Genomic DNA, 18611 nt, shown 5'->3' on the forward strand with positions numbered 1-18611 from the left:
CGTAAGTTATAACAATCACAAAGAAAGTGAAATCTAGGGAAATGAATCATCACTTTTTACTTATATTTGTTATAAACGCAACAAATACCTTAGTGAAATATTTGATATTGTACGTACTTAACACATGTCTATGGTTAGTCGAGTCAGTTTTAACACAAAATGCAGGTATCCTTGGTCATGACTCGAACATCACACGCCAACATATCCAATGAGATCTCGGATGATCTCAAAAAGCAACATTATAATTAGTAAAAATTTCATCCATGTATCATTGATACAAACCCCTCATATACAAATTGTACTAACAATGTAGCACATACTCTTTCCATACCATTTTACGATACGTGTTTGGTTTGGGTACGAAATTTAAGAAAGAAAGCAAAATATATTTGAAATTTGTGATGTAAAATAAGTCATAGACAGACGTTTGCATCACTCATGTCTTCCTTTTCATACCATTCTGGTTCTCCAACCCAAAATTCCAACTGTTCTTGATGGTTTACGTCATACCCACTAAACTTCCCGGGAAAAGCTGAAATAATTTGAAGTGACTTAGAAAATATGTCATCAACTAGTTTCTTGATGCACGCTGCCTCATCCCTACATTACAGTGAAATAATCTCAGAGTAAATAAATAGACTTGTCATAGACTAATATCTAAAACAAACACATAATAATGTTAGTTCAAATCAACTATTATGAGTTATAACGTTTTAAAATCATCAAACAACCATATACGTCTCGATTTTCCTAGAATCTTTGTTCCATCTATGGTAAAAGTATAGCTGATGATTGTAGCTAAAAGTTTGTTCCTTTTCGCTCTTGATAGAGAGAAACCTTAAAAAAAAATAGAAAGCTTACTTGAAATTTAGTAAATGATAGCCTGATATTTTGCCTGCCTCCGCAAATGCACCTCTCCATCTTTGAACCTTCTCCATATCATCTTTGTATTTGACCTCGTGTTGGAAAAATGAATCAGCAAAAGGGGAATTTTGATGGCGTACATCTGATGGACTCACATCATAGAATACTGGAATCACAACCTGCTCCAATTCCATTTTACACTTTATGATGTGTGCAAGCTCCTCTAAGCACCGTCTTGACGATGCATAGCTTTTTGAAAATACCACGACAGCGAATCTGGCGTCTTCTATGGCTTTTAAAAGTTCAGCAGAAATTGATTGTCCTGCCTCCAACCGCTCATCGTCTTTGAAAGCATGGATTCCTCTCTGTTCCAAAGCATTATAGAGATGACTCACAAAGGTTCTACGCGTATCCTCACCTCTAAAACTCAAAAAGATATCGTACTTGCAAACTTTGGAAGAAGAAGCATGAGACATTGTTGAAGGATATTGCTAAAGACTAACAGGTAACTTCTCAGATTAATATTTGAAGCCTAATTGGTAAAATTATTTCTCAGAATCTGGTCTAACTTATCATTAATAATGTCCTCACATTTTAAGTCAATGTCTGATATGAAGTCTTCTTTCCACATTGTGCATTATTGTGAATGGGTCCATCAACAAACACAAATAAAAACAAGTTTTCACATAAGAAGAGATGAAATACGAGGACTTCCAAGGATTCGGTCATCCATCAAATGGGTCCAACCTCTAATGAAGTTCACATGCTGGATAATTGTTCAAAGGGGACCAAATTCTTAGAAATTTCCAGCAAATTTATAGTGTCCACAAAGAGTAGTAAAGACTTTACCTTTTCTATAGGAAACTTGTTATCATCTTCTAATTCATGACATATAAATTCGTCACCTTACCTGAGAAATTGCCCAGAAACTGAAGAAAAATTTCGTAAAGTAATTTCGAAGAAAAAATAGAAAAGAAAGACTGATCTGAGAGAAACCACAGCCAAAAAGCTAACTATTGAGGTATATAAGAGCCTGTTTGGATTCAGAATAGTTGTGTGTTTATGTAAATTTAAAAAGAATTTATTTAACTAGAGAAGTTTTCTCAACTCATAATGGAGCATCCAATATTTATATATTTACATTTTATATGTACAAATTCTATGACTCAATTATTTTTAATAGTATTAATTTTCAAATTAAAAATGTCTCTCCAAATCCAAATAACCTTTTACATATAAACAAACTTTTGCCTCACTCATTGCTTCTTCTTTTCCTTTTCTTATGAGCAGTATCATTACTCATTGCTTCCTCTTCATACACCAGTCGAATTCCCCAGCAGCATTTTTTTTCCCCAGATAGCTCCAACATGTAATAATCATTTGGATTCTTACCTTCTTTATTGCCTTCGCCATTGTTCCACAATGTTTCAAATGGTATGTACAAGCAACAAATTAAAGGATACTCGATCATAAAATGTCCAAACATGTCATACTCCAAGGAATATTTTCTTTCAGGGTCAGATTTGCAGACCAATGTAACTCGTAATTCTGTGTGAAATTTAATAGGACTGTAACATATCCAAAAACCCATGAATTTATCTGTATACCAAGATGGATTCAGATGAATTGACATCTCTTTTTGATTTATAAAACGATCATGATCAAACAACTCTGGAATTCTGACTCCGGGAAAAGTAATGATAAAAGAATTCCTTCGGTGGAAGTCACACTGCATGCAATAGAATATAAATTATTATTATTATTATCATTATTACTAGTTGAAATTAATCAATTATTCAACAATATTCATATGATGAGATAAATACCTGGATGCATGTCTTGAGAAAATGCTGTAGGAACACATTAACTTGTTCACTTGAGACAGTTCCACAGTTGGATATCCCCAGCGTACACAGCTTAAGACAATTCATTACGAGATCTCTGATGCTCTTCAGGGCTAAATGATAATCTGCATATAGCCATTTTAAATTTGGGGGTAGCTCTCTTGGCAGTTCATTAAGATTCTCACAGAATTGTATGTTCAACTTCAAAAGTGAAAAGAGTCCTTTGAAGTTTTTTGGTAAACAAGAAATATTGCTTCCACTTATATCCAACCCATTCAAAAAGTGTAAACCTCTTAACTCCTCAGGAAGTACACCCAAACGATAGGGAGTAACAAGATGAAGTTTTGGTAAGGATAAACCTGATACTTGATGTAAATCCCCAATGTTTTCTGGAAGCTTTTCTAGCCTTTTGCAACCTCTGAGGTTAAGTTTACGAAGATTCATCAAATTACAGAGGTTGTCTGGTAGACTTACAAGATCTTCACAACCTGACAGATTTAGAGAAGTGAGGCCGCTCAGATTCCCAATGGATGAAGGCACTTCTCGTATCCCAGTAGACGTCAGAGTCACGACCTTCAAGCAATGCATATCTCCTTTGATTTCTGGAAATGTATCTAATTTTGGGGAATTAGATATCTCGAGTTGTTGAAGGGATTCCATCCGAATAGAGCTTGGAAGATTCCTTAAGCTCTCACATCTATCCATCTCTGTTGAATGCCTTGAATTGGACCCGTTACAAACAGAAAGGACGGGGGTCTCGCTGCCCGGTCAGCGAGTCGGGGGGTCCAGGGGGCGACGCGCCCCCTGGCCTGGGGGTCCGGGGGGGCGGAGACGCCCCCGGCCCGACGGTATACAATGTTGTTGGATTGGGCCCTTAATTATCTGTCAATTCTGTATGTTGGGCCCAAGCCTGTTAGGGCATAGCTTAGCACTATATATAGACGCTATGGCAAACCCTATTCTGTAATTCTGTTCTTGCCTCTCCATAATAAAACTGCTCTCCCTCTTCCCCGTGGACGTAGCCAATTTATTGGTGAACCACGTAAATCTGTTGTCTTGTTTTTCGCGTTTATATTTTCTCGTATTATCTCAAATTCCGCATAACAATCTCTAACTCATAGAGATTCTTTTGAACTCCAAGAGATGACGGGAGCTTTACCAATCCACAACATCCGTATATTTTAAGATATTCCAATTGCTGTGATTCAAAGAGGCTGTCTGTCAGTGTTGTAAGTTTATTGCAACCTGAAATAATGAGATATCTAAGATTTCGAAAAGTGTCTGGAATACTTTCAAGAATTTCACAATCATCCAATCGCAACTTTCTAAGGCCGTTGAGAGACGGGGGTAAGCTTCTTATCCAGGGGGATCCTACATAGAGTTTTGATAAGTGCTGCATATCTCCACAGATTTCTGGAAATTCTTGTAAGCTTTTGCAAGTACAGAGATCGAGATGCACAAGAGATTCCATGCAGACAAATTTTGGAAGCTTCTTAAGTTTGTCACAAAATTTCAAACTCAAAGAAGTAAGCATTCTGCAATGTCCAAGAGAGGGATGCACCTCTTCCAAATTCTCACACCAATCTAAATTTAGTGTCACCAAGACTGGCATATCACCAAAATTAGGGGATTTTGTTAACTCATAGCAGTTCATGAGATCCAAATGCTTCAAGTTGCTCAATTTCTGTTTCCATAAAAAAGAAACAATTAGCTTAAGTAGTACTCCTGATAGAAATATTTTGTTTGTTATGATCATGGATGGATGTAGAAAATGCGGAAAAGAGGGAGTCCCACGTAAAGCTAGAATAGATGGGAGGAAATCACCTAGTATTTTTGTTTTTGCTGGGATTAAACCTAAGATCTCATAGTGCTCAGTCCACACCCTTGGGTGCACTTGCAAGTTCTTTATTAGGTAGATATAAATGCAGGAAGTACAATGATAAATCCAACACTTCAAAAATATTTACATTATGACTGTGATGAAGTACTTCATTTAAATCATGAATGTCAACAAACAGGACATTGTTAGAGAGTATACCTTTGATATTGGCCAAAGTTCCACAAGACAACTTCTACGTAACCAAAGCACAACCAGCTGCAATGGTTCAAAGCTCTCTGGCAATGAAGATGAAGGATACCCCAACCAATCAATAAACCACAAACTGGAGGGAAGATAAGTGGTATCACAGTTTGAGAGAAAAGTTTTATCATGAATTATGAGTATTTGTAAGCTTTGCATCCTCTTGAAAATATGGCTATAATCGACAAAATCGTCTTCATAATAGCAATCGTTTGGGATACATAGACTTTCCACCTTTTCTGTCATCTGTAAAGAATGAATCATATATTTAATGGTTAACAAATAAAAATGAAACTAAAAAGATTAATAGATTTATGAGCCTACATAAATATTGCTAACCAACTTTCCTTCAAAAAGATCACAAACCTCCTGGGGAAGCCATATTCTGCTGTTAGCGTACTCTTCCCGTATGACATTTTCACCCATTTCTCTTATCATATTATGCATCACAATACCTTTATTCAGGTCGATGGATAACAGAGATTTTTCAACAAGGTAATCTACTAGAAAGCCACGACTCGTGTCTCTCAGTACCATAATATGCTCCTCAGAAAAAAAAAGATCATATCGAGTCAAGCATGCTATTTCTAGAAATGTAATATCTAGAAATAATTCCTTCTCATCTTTGTCCAGACCATCAAAACTAAGCCTAAGCTTTCCTAGAATATCCTTGTGAGGGATTCTCTTCAGCCGATCAATTATGTGTCTCCAGTGCTTTTTGTCTCGTCTGTAAAATGAAGAACCCAAAACTTTAAGGGCTAACGGGAGACCACCAGCATGCTCCACCACTTCTCTCGAAAGTTCCATAAAATCTTCTTTTGGTGATTTTTCTCTAAAAGCATGCCTGCTGAACAATTCAAGTGCTTCAACAACGGATAATAGTTGGACTTCATACACGTTATCTCCGACGTGACTGATCAACAGGTTCTTGTCTCTTGATGTTAGAATAATTCTGCTACCCATTCCAAACCACTCTGTCCCTCCAACTAAAAATTCCAACTGTTCTCGATGGTTTACATCATCGAGAATGAACAAAACTTTCTTCCAGCGAAGCCTATTCTTTAAAATAATCATCCCTTCATGTTCACTAGTTACACTCATCTTTTCACCCAAGAGCTTGCGAATAACGACTTGTGCCAGCCATGCTAGTCCATTTTTCTGGTGAAGTTCTCCAACATCACCAAGAAAACAATCAGCTTCAAATAGATGGCGGTATCTTTCATACAGAACACGTGCAAGTTCTGATTTGCCGATGCCACCCATACCACTAATACCAATAGAGCGAGCATCATTTGATTCCATACTTAATAATTCGCTTACTTTCTCAACCTGAGATCTCATACCCACTAAGCTTTCCGGAAAAGGTGAAATAATTTGAAGTGACTTAGGAAATATGTCATCAACTAGTTTCTTGACGCACTCAGCCTCATCTCTACAATATCGTGAAAAAAAATCTCAGAGTAAATAAATAGACTTGTCATAGACTAATATCTAAAACAAACACATAATAATGTTACAAAGGTAGTTTAAATCAACTATTATGAATTATAACGTCTTAAAATCATCAAACAACCATATATGTCTCGATTCTCCTAGAATCTTTGTTCCATCTACGGTAAAAGTATAGCTGATGAATTGTGTGGAATTGTAGCTAGAAGTTTGTTCCTTTTCGCTCTTGATAAAGAGAAACCGTAAAAAAATAGAAAGCTTACTTGAAATTAAGTAAATGATAGCCTGATATTTTGCCTGCCTCCGCAAATGCACCTCTCCATCTTTGAACCTTCTCCATATCATCTTTGTATTTGACCTCGTGTTGGAAAAATGAATCAGCAAAAGGGGAATTTTGATGGCGTACATCTGATGGACTCACATCATAGAATACTGGAATCACAACCTGCTCCAATTCCATTTTACACTTTATGATGTGTGCAAGCTCCTCTAAGCACCGTCTTGACGATGCATAGCTTTTTGAAAATACCACGACAGCGAATCTGGCGTCTTCTATGGCTTTTAAAAGTTCAGCAGAAATTGATTGTCCTGCCTCCAACCGCTCATCGTCTTTGAAAGCATGGATTCCTCTCTGTTCCAAAGCATTATAGAGATGACTCACAAAGGTTCTACGCGTATCCTCACCTCTAAAACTCAAAAAGATATCGTACTTGCAGACTTTGGAAGAAGAAGCATGAGACATTGTTTGAAGAATATAGCTAAAGCCTAATATTTGAAGCCTAATTGGTAAAATTATTTCTCAGAATTTGGTCTAACTTCTCATTAATAATGTCCTCACATTTAAAGTCAATGTCTGATATGAAGTCTTCTTTCCACATTGTGAATGGGTCCATCAACAAACACAAATAAAAACAAAGTTTACTTGCTACTTCTTTTTACATCATATTAGCAAATTCATCCCTCCATCTTTGAATCTTCTCCGTAACTTCTCTGAATTATTGAGAAAAATGACTCACATCAATTGTTCTTTTCTTATAATAGTTAGTATTTAGAGCACACCTCGACTAATTTCACGAATCCCATCATTAAAACAACTAACTCTTCCATTCACCCATAGGATATCTATCGGCAACATGTATCAAGTAACTTTGTCCATCGGGGATAGGACAAGGACATATGGGAAGAATCACTTAGTGCTTTTGTCTCAGTTGGGATTTGAACTTGAGACGTCATGACTCTCAACCACTTCATTAATTACTAGGCCATACTCGTTACGGGGAACTACTTATCATCTTCCTATTTCAACTCATAAAAATGTATCCTAGGTTATTCATTATTGTGAGAAATTAATTGAAGTCATTACATTTTTTACAACTTAAAACTCTTCATTGTAATATGATTGAAATAAACAAAATAAAAAGACTTTACCTTTTTTCATCTTCTATAGGAAACTTGTTATCATCTTCCTAATTCATGACATAAAAATGTACCTTTTTTCAACTGACAAATTAAACAATTGAACAGCAAATTGATACCTTTCTGTAAATTAATATATAAATTCGGTGTCCTAACTGAGAAATTTCGTAACAATTTAGAAGAAAACACACAAAAAGCAGAAAAGAAATACTAACCTGAGAGAACCACACCAAAAAACTAAATTTTTGAGAATGATAAATTATCTATCTTTCCAAATTATTTTCATATTAATTATCAAATTAAAAATATCTCTTCAAATCAAAATTACCTTTTACATATAAAAAATGTCCTCTTTTAGCAGAAATAAAAATTATAAATTTACTTAACCATTAGATAAATTCAATTTAACATGTTGGTACCACAACTATTTGACCAATATGTGACTATAGAATCATTTAGATATTTTGAATTACAAAATGAAAATCCACCTTATGCTCATTTATTGCGGTCACTTATTACAATCACCCAGAAAATGATTCAAAGAACAACATTTCTAATAAAATCTCACAAACGGATGATGCGACGTGTTTGGTTGAATATGGAATTTAAGAAAGAAATAAACAACATTTAAATATCGTGATGTAAAACAAGTCACAAACTTTGGAAGAAGAAGCATGAGACATTGTTTGAAGAATATTGCTAAAGCCTTAGTGAAAGAAAAAGTGGTACTTTTCAAAAGATGAATAGAAAGTGGATTCATTCAGCATTGCTAAATACTACACAGAAAGTGAATGCAAGTAGTTGAGAAGGAGGGATCATCAATAAATTTTCGAAACTTCATTTACAGCTAGCAATAGTACTGTATGTGAAAGAGAACTAACATTGGGTGGGCCTTTGCTTGTTTACCACTTTTTTGTGATGGATGAAACATTCCATCACAGAACGGGAAGACAAGTTCTACAAGTAGCATTCTACGTTGACTGTATCCACCAAAACCTTCAACACGCCTCATGTTCATCCCATCAAAACGGGAAAACAAGTTCTACAAGTAGCATTCTACGTTGATTATATGCTCCAAAACCTTCAACACACCTCATCTTCATCCCATCAAAAAAAGGGATAACAAGGTCTACAAGTAGCATTCCACGTTGATTGTATACTCCAAAACCTTCAACACACCTTTATCTTCATCCCATCCCCACCTCGCATATTATTTGTGTAATGTTTTAATAATAATATTTCTTGCTTACGTACCGAGCATACAGACACACAAAAGAAGTAACAAATCACTTATTTTCCTTCATACATAACACATTCTTTATCATCTTATTACTATGAATGGGTCAAACATGAAAAAGTTAGGTTAGAGTGAGTCATTGAAAGCATATTACATAGTAAAGACTTCAACTTTATCATTAATGCAATGAGAAATTAATGATTGAAAGAGAGAGGAAAGGGCTAAATGTATGAAAAAGGAGAAAATTCAACAAAATTGATATCTAGTGATGGAAGGAAACTTCTATCTTGTTTTTTTTTTGGGGGGGGCGGGTTCCACCGCTGTCCTGTAGTCGAGCTTCGATTAAATTTGGATTCATACTGTCAAAGTCTCACATTATGCAACAACCCTACACCTTTTCCACCATTCTCGAAAAATTAAAGTGTACAAGTAGAGGTAGGTGAAATATAACTATGCCAACCTTATTATTGTATCGTAGCTATTAATATTCGACTAATTTAAATTGAGAAAAAAAAAATGAATTTTATCATAACAAAAGGCTCGAATTTGAGACATGAAAAAGATAAAAGAGAAAAGAATTCCCTCTTTTTATCATTCAATATTATTTATTATATTTGAATAAATATTCAAAGGTCCAAATGAAATTAATTTCTTGTTTGCACTCTGATGACAAGTCATGAAAAGCTCTATAGTCAAATTAGATTTTTATCAAAAAAGAAGAAAAAAAAAGAAGATAAAAGAGTCTTAGAGTTTTTTTTTTTATTGTTACACATATATTTTCTCAATCGAAGTTTATGTATATTTTTAATACACTTTCTATGATTTTTTTAGGCACATATTAATGATTAAATTATTAATCGAATCAATAATAAATTAATATTCTAATAGTTTAACATATTCACAAATCGATAATTAATATTTTTAAAATTGAATTAAACCGATACAAAACACTTATTTCAAATTTAAATAGATATCCAACACAAAATATCAAATGAAAAATTATGTTTTCGACTTTTCTCAAATGATAAAATACCACTCAATTTCAATTACGGATTATGAATTCAAGTCAATAAGAAAACAAATAAATAAAAAAAAAAAATCATCGGGAAAGCTTTTTAAAAGAAAAAGAAAAACGATAATAAACAGAATTGAAAAGAATCTTTTGTGGCTGAAATTTGGCTACCAACTGAAATCGTTTCGTTTCATTTCTGAGCTAGCAATGGAAGCTCTACTGGGAAGTTCGCATTCTCCTTCATTCACCATCACCAGAAGAAACCCCATTACTTCTTTTAAGGTATGTGAAAAAATGGGAAAGTTTAGTTTTTTTATGGTTTTTGAAATAACCCCATTTGGTCAAGTGGGCAAATTCCATTTCATATTACTATTTGTTCTTTTAGTTGGTGTTCTTGATTTCATTAATTTCTCGATGTTTCAATTTATGTGATTGTGTTTGACTGGAAATTGAGATTGAAATAGTTCTAATTTGATTTTTGTGTAGTATGAATGGTAGTAGAAGAAACCCAATTATTTCTTTTAAGGTATGTGAAAATTGGAAATTTTGAAGTTTTTTTTATGGTTCTTGAAATAACCCCATTTGTTCAAGTGGACAAATTCCCTAATATTTCATATTTACTATTTGTTATTTTAGTTGGTGTTCTTGATTTCATAAGTTTCCTGATGGTTCAATTTATGTGACGGTGTTTGACTGGAGTTTGAAATAGTACTAATATGATTTTGTGTAGTATGAATGGTTGTAGAAGTCAACAGCAAGAACATATCTAGTGTAGTCTATGGAGAGGGTAGAGTGTACGTAGACTTTACCCCTACCTAGTGACGGAGTTGCAATTTTCATCAAGGGGTTCAACATCTACTTTATATATATAAAAGATAATTTTAACCATGTAATAAACAGTATGATTCTCCATAAAAGGGGGTCCGGATGAAGCCCTTGATCCTACTTTGCTCCGTACCTTGTCCCTACCTCAGGGGTAGAGAGGTTGTTTCCGATAAACCCTTGTCTCAAGATGAATAGTAGTAGAAGAAGATATTAATTAGCTTAGATACTTTTAGTTTGCTTAGAAAAGTATTGAAGTGTAAAACGAGTTTAGGACAGGAGAAAATATAGTGATTTCTGTACATCTGCCTAACTCTGGAGGAATAATGAAGGTTTGCACTAGCTGGCCTGGATTAAATAATTTTAATGACTGAATTGTGTGTACTATTTTTGAATTCTTGAAAGGGAAAGAGTGTAGTATAGATTAAAAGTTTAAAACTAGAAGAGTTCATTATTTAAGCAGTCTGTTTTCTCAATTGTGAAACATGGAAATCCTTGTTTAAACTTATATAGTAAACAAGTACTTATGTATTTTAAAGTTTTCCCAGAGCCAGTAATTCGAGTTAAGATTGAAACTTTACATTGTTTTTCATTTGATGATAATCTCACGATATTTAGTGTGTCAAATGAAAGAAAAGGTAGAAATTGAAAGATCCGAACATTATTTGAGAGGCTTGAATCAGAGAGGTAAAAAATTGACTCCTTCGTTCAGTCATATGAGTCAGCCTCAAACTAGTTGGTGCAGGTAACATGGTTCCGCTATATCCTTTCCACTCTATTCATGCTATTTCATTGCAGTACTGGTACATAATTGGTCTTTTAAGACCAAAAGCATATACTTTTAAACATTATGATTTAATTAAGGGGGAAGGTCCAAATTTATCCCTGAACTATTTAAATCACTCAATGTTGCCTCTGTCACACTTTTGGTTCATTCATATTCTTGTTGTTAACAAATCACCACGTAGTTTTCCTTTTTGTTAATGGAACTCCAGCGTAAAATTGGTGGACTCTACGTGTCCAAATTTTTGAGAAAAAATGTCCAAATTTATCCATCAACCTTACTTTGGAGCTTCATTAGTACGGGTCAAGGGTAAAAATAAGAATGCTTCACAGCGGAGGGGGTAAAATAGACCAAAAGTTTATAGAGGCCAAAGTTGCTCAATTTTAGATAGTAATCGGGAAAATTTAACCCTTTTCCCTTTAGTTAATTTTAAAGGAGCTGGAAGGCAAAGAAATGATCATGAGGAATTATTCTTGCTTGTATGTGGTGGACCATCTAGAAGGAACAAAATTAACATGTTCGTTCTGTAAACAAGAAGTAAAGCATCTCCAAACTAAAAGCTACTCGTCTTTCTCTTTGTCTTTGTGTTTTTGGTGCAAAAGTGCAAAATTTACACGATATAGATAGTCAAGTAGACTTAATCAATAAACATTCTGCAGGTGCTTTCATGGAACTCTTTGTACAGCGGAAGTAATAAATCTCGAGTATATCATCCTATATTGTGTCTGAAAAGAAGTGGCAATGACAACTCTGGAAGTTGCTCTCCTTCATGCTACATTGAGCAAATGTACAGAAACAGAATGTTTTCTCAGCCAATCCGGAGGTGTAAAAAAATATTCATAGATAAGCAAAGTTTGCTGGTTATACAAAATGGCTTAGCTTTTATACCAAGAAAATTCAAATCCAGTCTCCGCAAAACATTAAAGCATTCTGAACTTTTTAAGAGTATAGTACCTGAGATATTTGTTCGGTCCTGCATAGGACTAATGCTGGTTATGGCAGTTAATGCTGCTGTTGTCAAAGCGCCTTCTTGTAAGTATGTCAGTTTGATGGATCATGTCAAGCTTTTCCATTTTGTAAGACTCGATTATTCAAATATAAGTAACGAAATTCCTATTTTCTTCCCACTTTACAGTTGCTCTCACTGAAGAAAATCTACTTTTCTTGGAGGCATGGAGAACAATTGACCGTGCATATATTGACAAGACCTTCAATGGTCAAAGTTGGTTTAGGTACCGAGAAGACGCTCTACGAAATGAACCAATGAACACAAGGCAGGAAACATGTAAGTCTTGCCCTTTTTTTGGATGGTCTGTTAGTGATTATCTGCATGAAGTTTTGCAGAATACTCGGGGAAGAAATGATCTGCTATGCATCTGCGTTGAAGCTTCTGATTGAAAAAGAAGAAAACATTATTCTGAGTAGCTAGAGGACTAGAGTGTGCAATCTATATAGAAGGGAAAATGTATTAGTTAATCTTACAAACATGTATAACAAGATGCAAGTTAGCAAATAGTACCCGGCACATTTTTCTATTTTCTTTTTGCCGACAAGATGCTATATTGTGCCCATCAGTCTTTTGATATACCTTTTGGTCAAGCTCACCTGCATGATGGACTAATAGTTTGTATCTTGAGTTCTGAATTTTTGATTGATGTGTGCTTTAAGCAACCTCATCTATTTTATGGAACCATGCCATTTGTGGCAGGAAACTCTGTTTATCAATATATATAGTCATAGAAACGTACAAATTCCAATAACCAACCTTGAAGCTTTAAACTTGTCTGGAAGTATGAAATGACTTGTCTCAGCTACAGCTGTAGTTTTCCATCCCTTAAATGTACATATTGTTAAATCATTGCACTACACTGTCTCCAGATGCAGCAATAAAAAAGATGCTCGCCACTCTGAATGACCCTTTCACCCGTTTTCTGGAGCCTGAAAAGTTTAAAAGTTTGCGGGTATGGTTCTTGTTTTCTCTTGTCTTATTAGCTGGTGAGTTAACTCCACCCCGATTGATTGAAAATTTGCTTCCTAAACAGATCTCTTCATATGTTTTTTGAAGGCAGTCGGGAACTCAAAATGCACTTACTGGAGTAGGGCTGTCAATTGGCTATCCATTGGGGAAAAATGAATCGGCCTCTGGACTGGTCGTTATCTCAGCTTCTCCAGGAGGTCCTGCAAATAGGGCTGGCATCTCATCTGGTGATATCATCCTACAAATTGACAATACCAGCACAGAAAACATGGGTATATATGATGCAGCAGAACGGTTACAGTAAGTTTTCTTCTGGTCCTGACGTGCAGTTTCATTTTATGCTTCACAGTTCAAATTCTTGATGAGATGAAGTCTTATTCTGGGTTTACCAGACAAGTGAAGCACAACAACTGAGAGCTTGAACATCAGTAAATTATTGAATTTACTTGTAACGATTGCCATGCTTTTTTTTTTAATAGTATTTTTCCATGATTTCTTCACTTCCGTTATTTCTTTTTCAATCTGTTTTGATACGCCTTCCTTTCAGCTGAGGGTCTATGGGAAGCAACCTCTCTACCTCCCAAGGTAGGGGTAAGGTCTGTGTACACTCTACACTCCCAGGCCCCACTTGTGGGATCACAGTGGGCGTGTTGCTGTTGTTACTTACTCATAACTATTGCACCTGAGAAACCTAATGATAGGATCTGCATGCTAGAACTATAAGCCAGAGGTCGTAATCTTTCTCACGTTATACTGAATCGAACTGGAAATATTCCTGGGAGAAACAGTATTACTTCTAATTAATGAGGGAGAAACATTGACTGATCAAAAAGAAAAAAGAAAACGCTGAAGTAGAAGTAATTTTACTCTGCTATCATACATATGAGTTCATAAACAAGAATCACGTGGCTAATAGGTTTGTAACTGTAGGTCAATATCTCATAATATTTTCTGATTCTAAGATCCCAATATCAACAGGTTGGTAGTCTGTTTTTCCACTGGCGATTATGTCTATAGCTTAAGTTTATATGCATATATTTTCCTGTTTGTTTATTGTTATTTTTGTTGACATACAGAGGACCTGAAGGAAGTGGTGTGGAACTAACTGTACTTCATGGATCCGAGAGAAGGCAGCTACCATTAATGTGTGTTCATCTTGTTGAACTCTACTAAAGTTTTCTATGATCTGCATACTTCTGTTACTTTTATATATGACTCTTGCATACTTCTGTTATTTTTAAGTAGGACTATTGCTATTAATGCATCTATTAATTAGTTTAAGCTCGTACCTTCTTCCTTAGCTGTTATTACAGTAAAACATATGTAAATGTTTTTTTTTTTTGGTTTATGATTATGCTCTTTTATATTCTTAGCTAGAGAGATACCTATTCTTAACAAATACTAATAATGTGCTGTCTTCCAGACGGGAAAAAGTTTCTCTGAATCCTGTAAAATCAAGAATCTGCAAGCTACCCACTGGAGGAGATGATGCTCCTCTGATCGGATACATCAAACTATCAACATTCAACCAGAACGCTTCTGGTAAACTATCTTATCAACTACTTCTAATATTAAAAACACTATCCTACTTAATAGACAACCAGACTACTCTGAAATCGCCTATTATCTGAACTAGTAGCCTTGCTTCTTCTTTTTCCCCCTTCTAAGGAGTGGTTTGTCACTATGCAGATGCATTGCATCAAATTGGAGAAACTTTTTTCTACTCTCTGATTTGGTTATCATAAGTTGTACACACTTCATGTTTAGAATTTGTCTTGATCTTACTGGTATGTTCACTGTTAGTATGCCATCATTGAAAATAGCATTTCCGTCAATGACAATGAAATCATTTGGAAAGTGAATCCTGCATTTCATATTGCTACACTTTATATCTATCATTTTATGCATGCTTCCACTAAAATTTTCTAGAAATGTGATGATTTCAGTACGTGTTTGAAGAGTTAAACATCGGGGTAGTTTTTTCATAAATTCCAGTTAAGTAGTTATGTAAATCTCCCTATAGGTGCTGTAAGAGAGGCGATTGAAACCTTAAGGAAAAACAATGTCAAGGCATTTGTCTTGGACCTTCGGGATAACAGGTGATAAGCTCTCACCCTGTCTTCATTTCACAGTCTTTAATTGTGATCTGAAAGTTGAAATCTTGTGCAGTGGTGGTCTCTTCCCTGAAGGAGTTGAGATAGCAAAAATTTGGTAAGCTGTGTTTGGATTTTCCAGTTTGAAGTGTCTGCTTAGTTTTCTTCTGATGATCCAATGTACTCGAATGCTAGTTTCTCAATAAGTATTACTCATCTTTTCAAGGGTCGATGTAGGTGTTGACAATGAAAATTCTTTCCCTATTTTATTCTTTTTACATAAGAGTGCCACATAGGTCTATATATTGTTAAATACTAGAAGTTCTTTTAATACAATGTAGTCTAGTCAAAATAATATTTTCAATTCACAACAGAGAGATTATGAGATTACTTTGTTAGTGATACAATGAAGTTTCTTTCTTTGGTTCAGCATATTATTATTCTCTAGCTTTTGCGTTCTAATGTTTGCCCCTTTGACGCTACTGCTACTGCTATGCAAGAAGACTAAACTGTGCTATGCAATGGATTTCACTGCCAACCAGGTTGGATAAAGGTGTGATTGTATACATTTGTGATAGCCGTGGTGTTCGAGATATTTATGACACGGATGGGAGCAATGTGGTAGCTGCTTCAGAGCCCCTAGCTGTGCTGGTAAGTTTATTCATACTTAGTCATTTATGTTGACATGGATTAGCCTAACCTCAGCTAAGTGGTTTTTGTGATGAAGGTAGACAATTGAGTTGGTTTTGTTTTTTCCCCTTTTGTACTTAAATTCCACCGCATCTTCTTGTTTTGTGATGCTCACGGCTGGACTGTAGTTCTCATTTATCAAATATTGGTGCTTAATGATGTATAATGATCCTATTCTTCCGGTGTATTTGAGTTTGACATGAATTTCGTATTTTGCACTGCAAATCTTTCCGGTCAGAGGCTCGCTTTCTGTCACACTTCAGCATTTTAAGTTTATCTTTGGCTTCGCCAAAAGTTGTTCTAGTTTCTCTTTCAATCACTCAAGTTCACGCTTCACACACTGATTCCGCCAATCCCTGAACTCTCCCCGGGCCAAACTCACGTGCATATGCTTGTCAGGTAAACAAAGGGACTGCAAGTGCAAGTGAGATTTTAGCCGGTGCTTTGAAAGATAACAAGCGTGCACAGCTGTTTGGTGAACCAACATATGGCAAGGGGTAATAACTTTATTTACTTGCATGCAAATTCGCTTTAGCTGGCAAAAGAAGAATGCTATTCTTACTTGTTTCTTCTTCTGATACAGTAAAATCCAGTCTGTATTCCAGCTATCTGATGGCTCTGGCGTGGCTGTTACAGTTGCTCGGTATGAAACTCCTGCTCACAACGATATAGACAAGGTCCACACTCTCTCTATCTCCTCACTCTCGTTCTGATATATACATGCCACAAACAAATATGGTTATTGATGTGTATCGTCTTTCTAGGTTGGTGTCACCCCGGACCATCCTTTGCCAGCATCATTTCCAAAAGACGACGAGAGCTTCTGTAACTGCCTTCAAAATCCTGCTGCTGCTTGCCACATAGATAGAGTCGAGTTGTTCTCAAAATGACTCAATCCTGCAATCTGAAGAAAATACCTTACTTTTTCAACATTTTGTTTGTAGATACCATTGATTCTTTAACCAGATGCATGCATCTGATGTTTGTACATACAAAGAACCAAGAACAAAGGGACAACTCAATTCCTAATACTGTTGAACTCTTTGCTCTAAAAAGGGTCTATTTTACCCTTGAGCTATTCGAAATGGAACAATTGTGCCGTCTTCCTAATATAAAGCTTCCTGTTGACTTCTCACCGCGATTGAGTCGTCCAACAAAATGGTAAAGACTTTTCCATGGAAAGGTAATCAAATTGAGATTAAGATGGAAATACTTAACACTCTCTATTTTCTACCAGTCATGTTTCACTTTTTGAAAGTTTATTTGACTAATAGTTAAAATTAACTTGAATTAAATAAACATTATATCAACAACATATCCAGTCGAATTTTCCAAGTGAGATTTAGAGAGGGTAGACTGTAAACAAACATTATCATTACCTTCATGAAACTGTTTTCGAAACATCCTTTGTGAAGATAGAGAATCTGTTCTCGAAAATTTATCGGCTCAAAGTGTAGTAAATCGAAGTAGAAAGAATAGAAAAAACAAAGCAACTAACGAGGAATGTAGTGTGCGAACCATCAGATAATTCGGATGTCCGGGTCGGGTCCATATTTTTGACCCAATTCCGATTGTATAAATAGGCTATTGCACCTTCCATTTCGAATTTTACCACTTCACAATCCCAATTCTCCAATTGCATAAGCGAGAGAAGAAGAAGAAGAATCAACAATGAAGCCGATGGTAGTAGACTATTTAGCAGACATGGAAGAACAAGGATCAACAATGGCGATGGACGTTGATGACGTGGACACAATCGACATGTTCGGCGAAGGTCCACTCGGTGGCGGCGAACACCTCCGTCTCGCCGACTCCGACTTCTTCAATCTCTTTCAGGATGATTTCGATGACTCAGATATCAACTAAATCTATTAACTAAAACTCTTCCTTTCCTAAAAAAACAACTATATGTGATGTTTCCTCTCCCTTCTAGGGTTTACTCTTGCCTATGGTACGTTGTACTTAATTTTCTGAAGGAATAAAGCAATTTTTTTGGATGCTCTAGAAATTTTATCATAGCTTGCTTATTCACATCGATTTTTTTGTGTTATTTTGAAAGCTTTTCGGGTTTTTGTGTTCTGAGTTTCTGATTATGAAGCAATGGTTAGTTGTAACTTGAATTTGGAGCTGATTGTGAAGTATAGGTAGTTTCGAAGAGCTGAATTTGATCTTTTTGATTGATCATTTGTTGAGTTCTAAGATGTAAGAGCTGATTCGAGTCTCTCTGTTAGCAAATCTATCCAAAAAATATGGTTTTTCCATGGAAGACAATCATCTATACTAATTTGAAATCTAGTCAGTTCTAGCAAATGATAAAAAAACACTAGAGGACTCTTAGTATA

The 18611-nt window shown here is 35.4% G+C and overlaps 4 protein-coding genes across 5 annotated transcripts; 2 read left to right on the forward strand and 2 right to left on the reverse strand.

Annotated features, from left to right (window-relative positions):
* Nucleotides 1-204: 204 nt before the first annotated feature.
* Nucleotides 205-1786, reverse strand: LOC107007171 (TMV resistance protein N-like). Its single transcript, XM_015205668.2, has 2 exons — nt 862-1786; nt 205-600 (listed from the first exon to the last, which is right to left on the reverse strand). Exons 1-2 carry the CDS (start codon nt 1338-1340, stop codon nt 414-416), a joined length of 666 nt encoding a protein of 221 aa, XP_015061154.1. The 5' UTR covers nt 1341-1786; the 3' UTR covers nt 205-413.
* Nucleotides 1787-1923: 137 nt separating this feature from the next.
* LOC107007172 (TMV resistance protein N-like) lies at nt 1924-8963 on the reverse strand. Its single transcript, XM_027913883.1, has 6 exons — nt 6501-8963; nt 5113-6220; nt 4747-5034; nt 3814-4392; nt 2691-3413; nt 1924-2593 (listed from the first exon to the last, which is right to left on the reverse strand). Exons 1-6 carry the CDS (start codon nt 6977-6979, stop codon nt 2117-2119), a joined length of 3654 nt encoding a protein of 1217 aa, XP_027769684.1. The 5' UTR covers nt 6980-8963; the 3' UTR covers nt 1924-2116.
* Nucleotides 8964-9973: 1010 nt separating this feature from the next.
* On the forward strand, nt 9974-17381 carry LOC107007463 (carboxyl-terminal-processing peptidase 2, chloroplastic). Of its 2 annotated transcripts, XM_027913486.1 has the most exons (14): nt 9974-10184; nt 10389-10428; nt 12168-12540; nt 12644-12793; nt 13387-13469; nt 13578-13786; nt 14563-14631; nt 14910-15028; nt 15510-15585; nt 15656-15697; nt 16122-16230; nt 16669-16766; nt 16853-16946; nt 17034-17381. In XM_027913486.1, exons 2-14 carry the CDS (start codon nt 10390-10392, stop codon nt 17157-17159), a joined length of 1587 nt encoding a protein of 528 aa, XP_027769287.1. In that variant the 5' UTR covers nt 9974-10184; nt 10389; the 3' UTR covers nt 17160-17381. The 2 variants fall into 2 exon arrangements, with proteins under 2 accessions (XP_027769287.1, XP_015061574.1); XM_015206088.2 differs by lacking the exon at nt 10389-10428 and having other exon boundaries at nt 9975-10184.
* A 477-nt stretch (nt 17382-17858) lies between these two features.
* LOC107005677 (small acidic protein 1) lies at nt 17859-18306 on the forward strand. Its single transcript, XM_015204319.2, has one exon. The coding sequence runs from the start codon at nt 17941-17943 to the stop codon at nt 18133-18135; it is 195 nt and encodes a 64-aa protein (XP_015059805.1). The 5' UTR covers nt 17859-17940; the 3' UTR covers nt 18136-18306.
* The last annotated feature ends 305 nt before the right edge of the window (nt 18307-18611 follow it).

This window comes from Solanum pennellii, chromosome 12 (genome assembly GCF_001406875.1).
Source record: "Solanum pennellii chromosome 12, SPENNV200".
Taxonomy (NCBI): Eukaryota; Viridiplantae; Streptophyta; class Magnoliopsida; order Solanales; family Solanaceae; genus Solanum; species Solanum pennellii.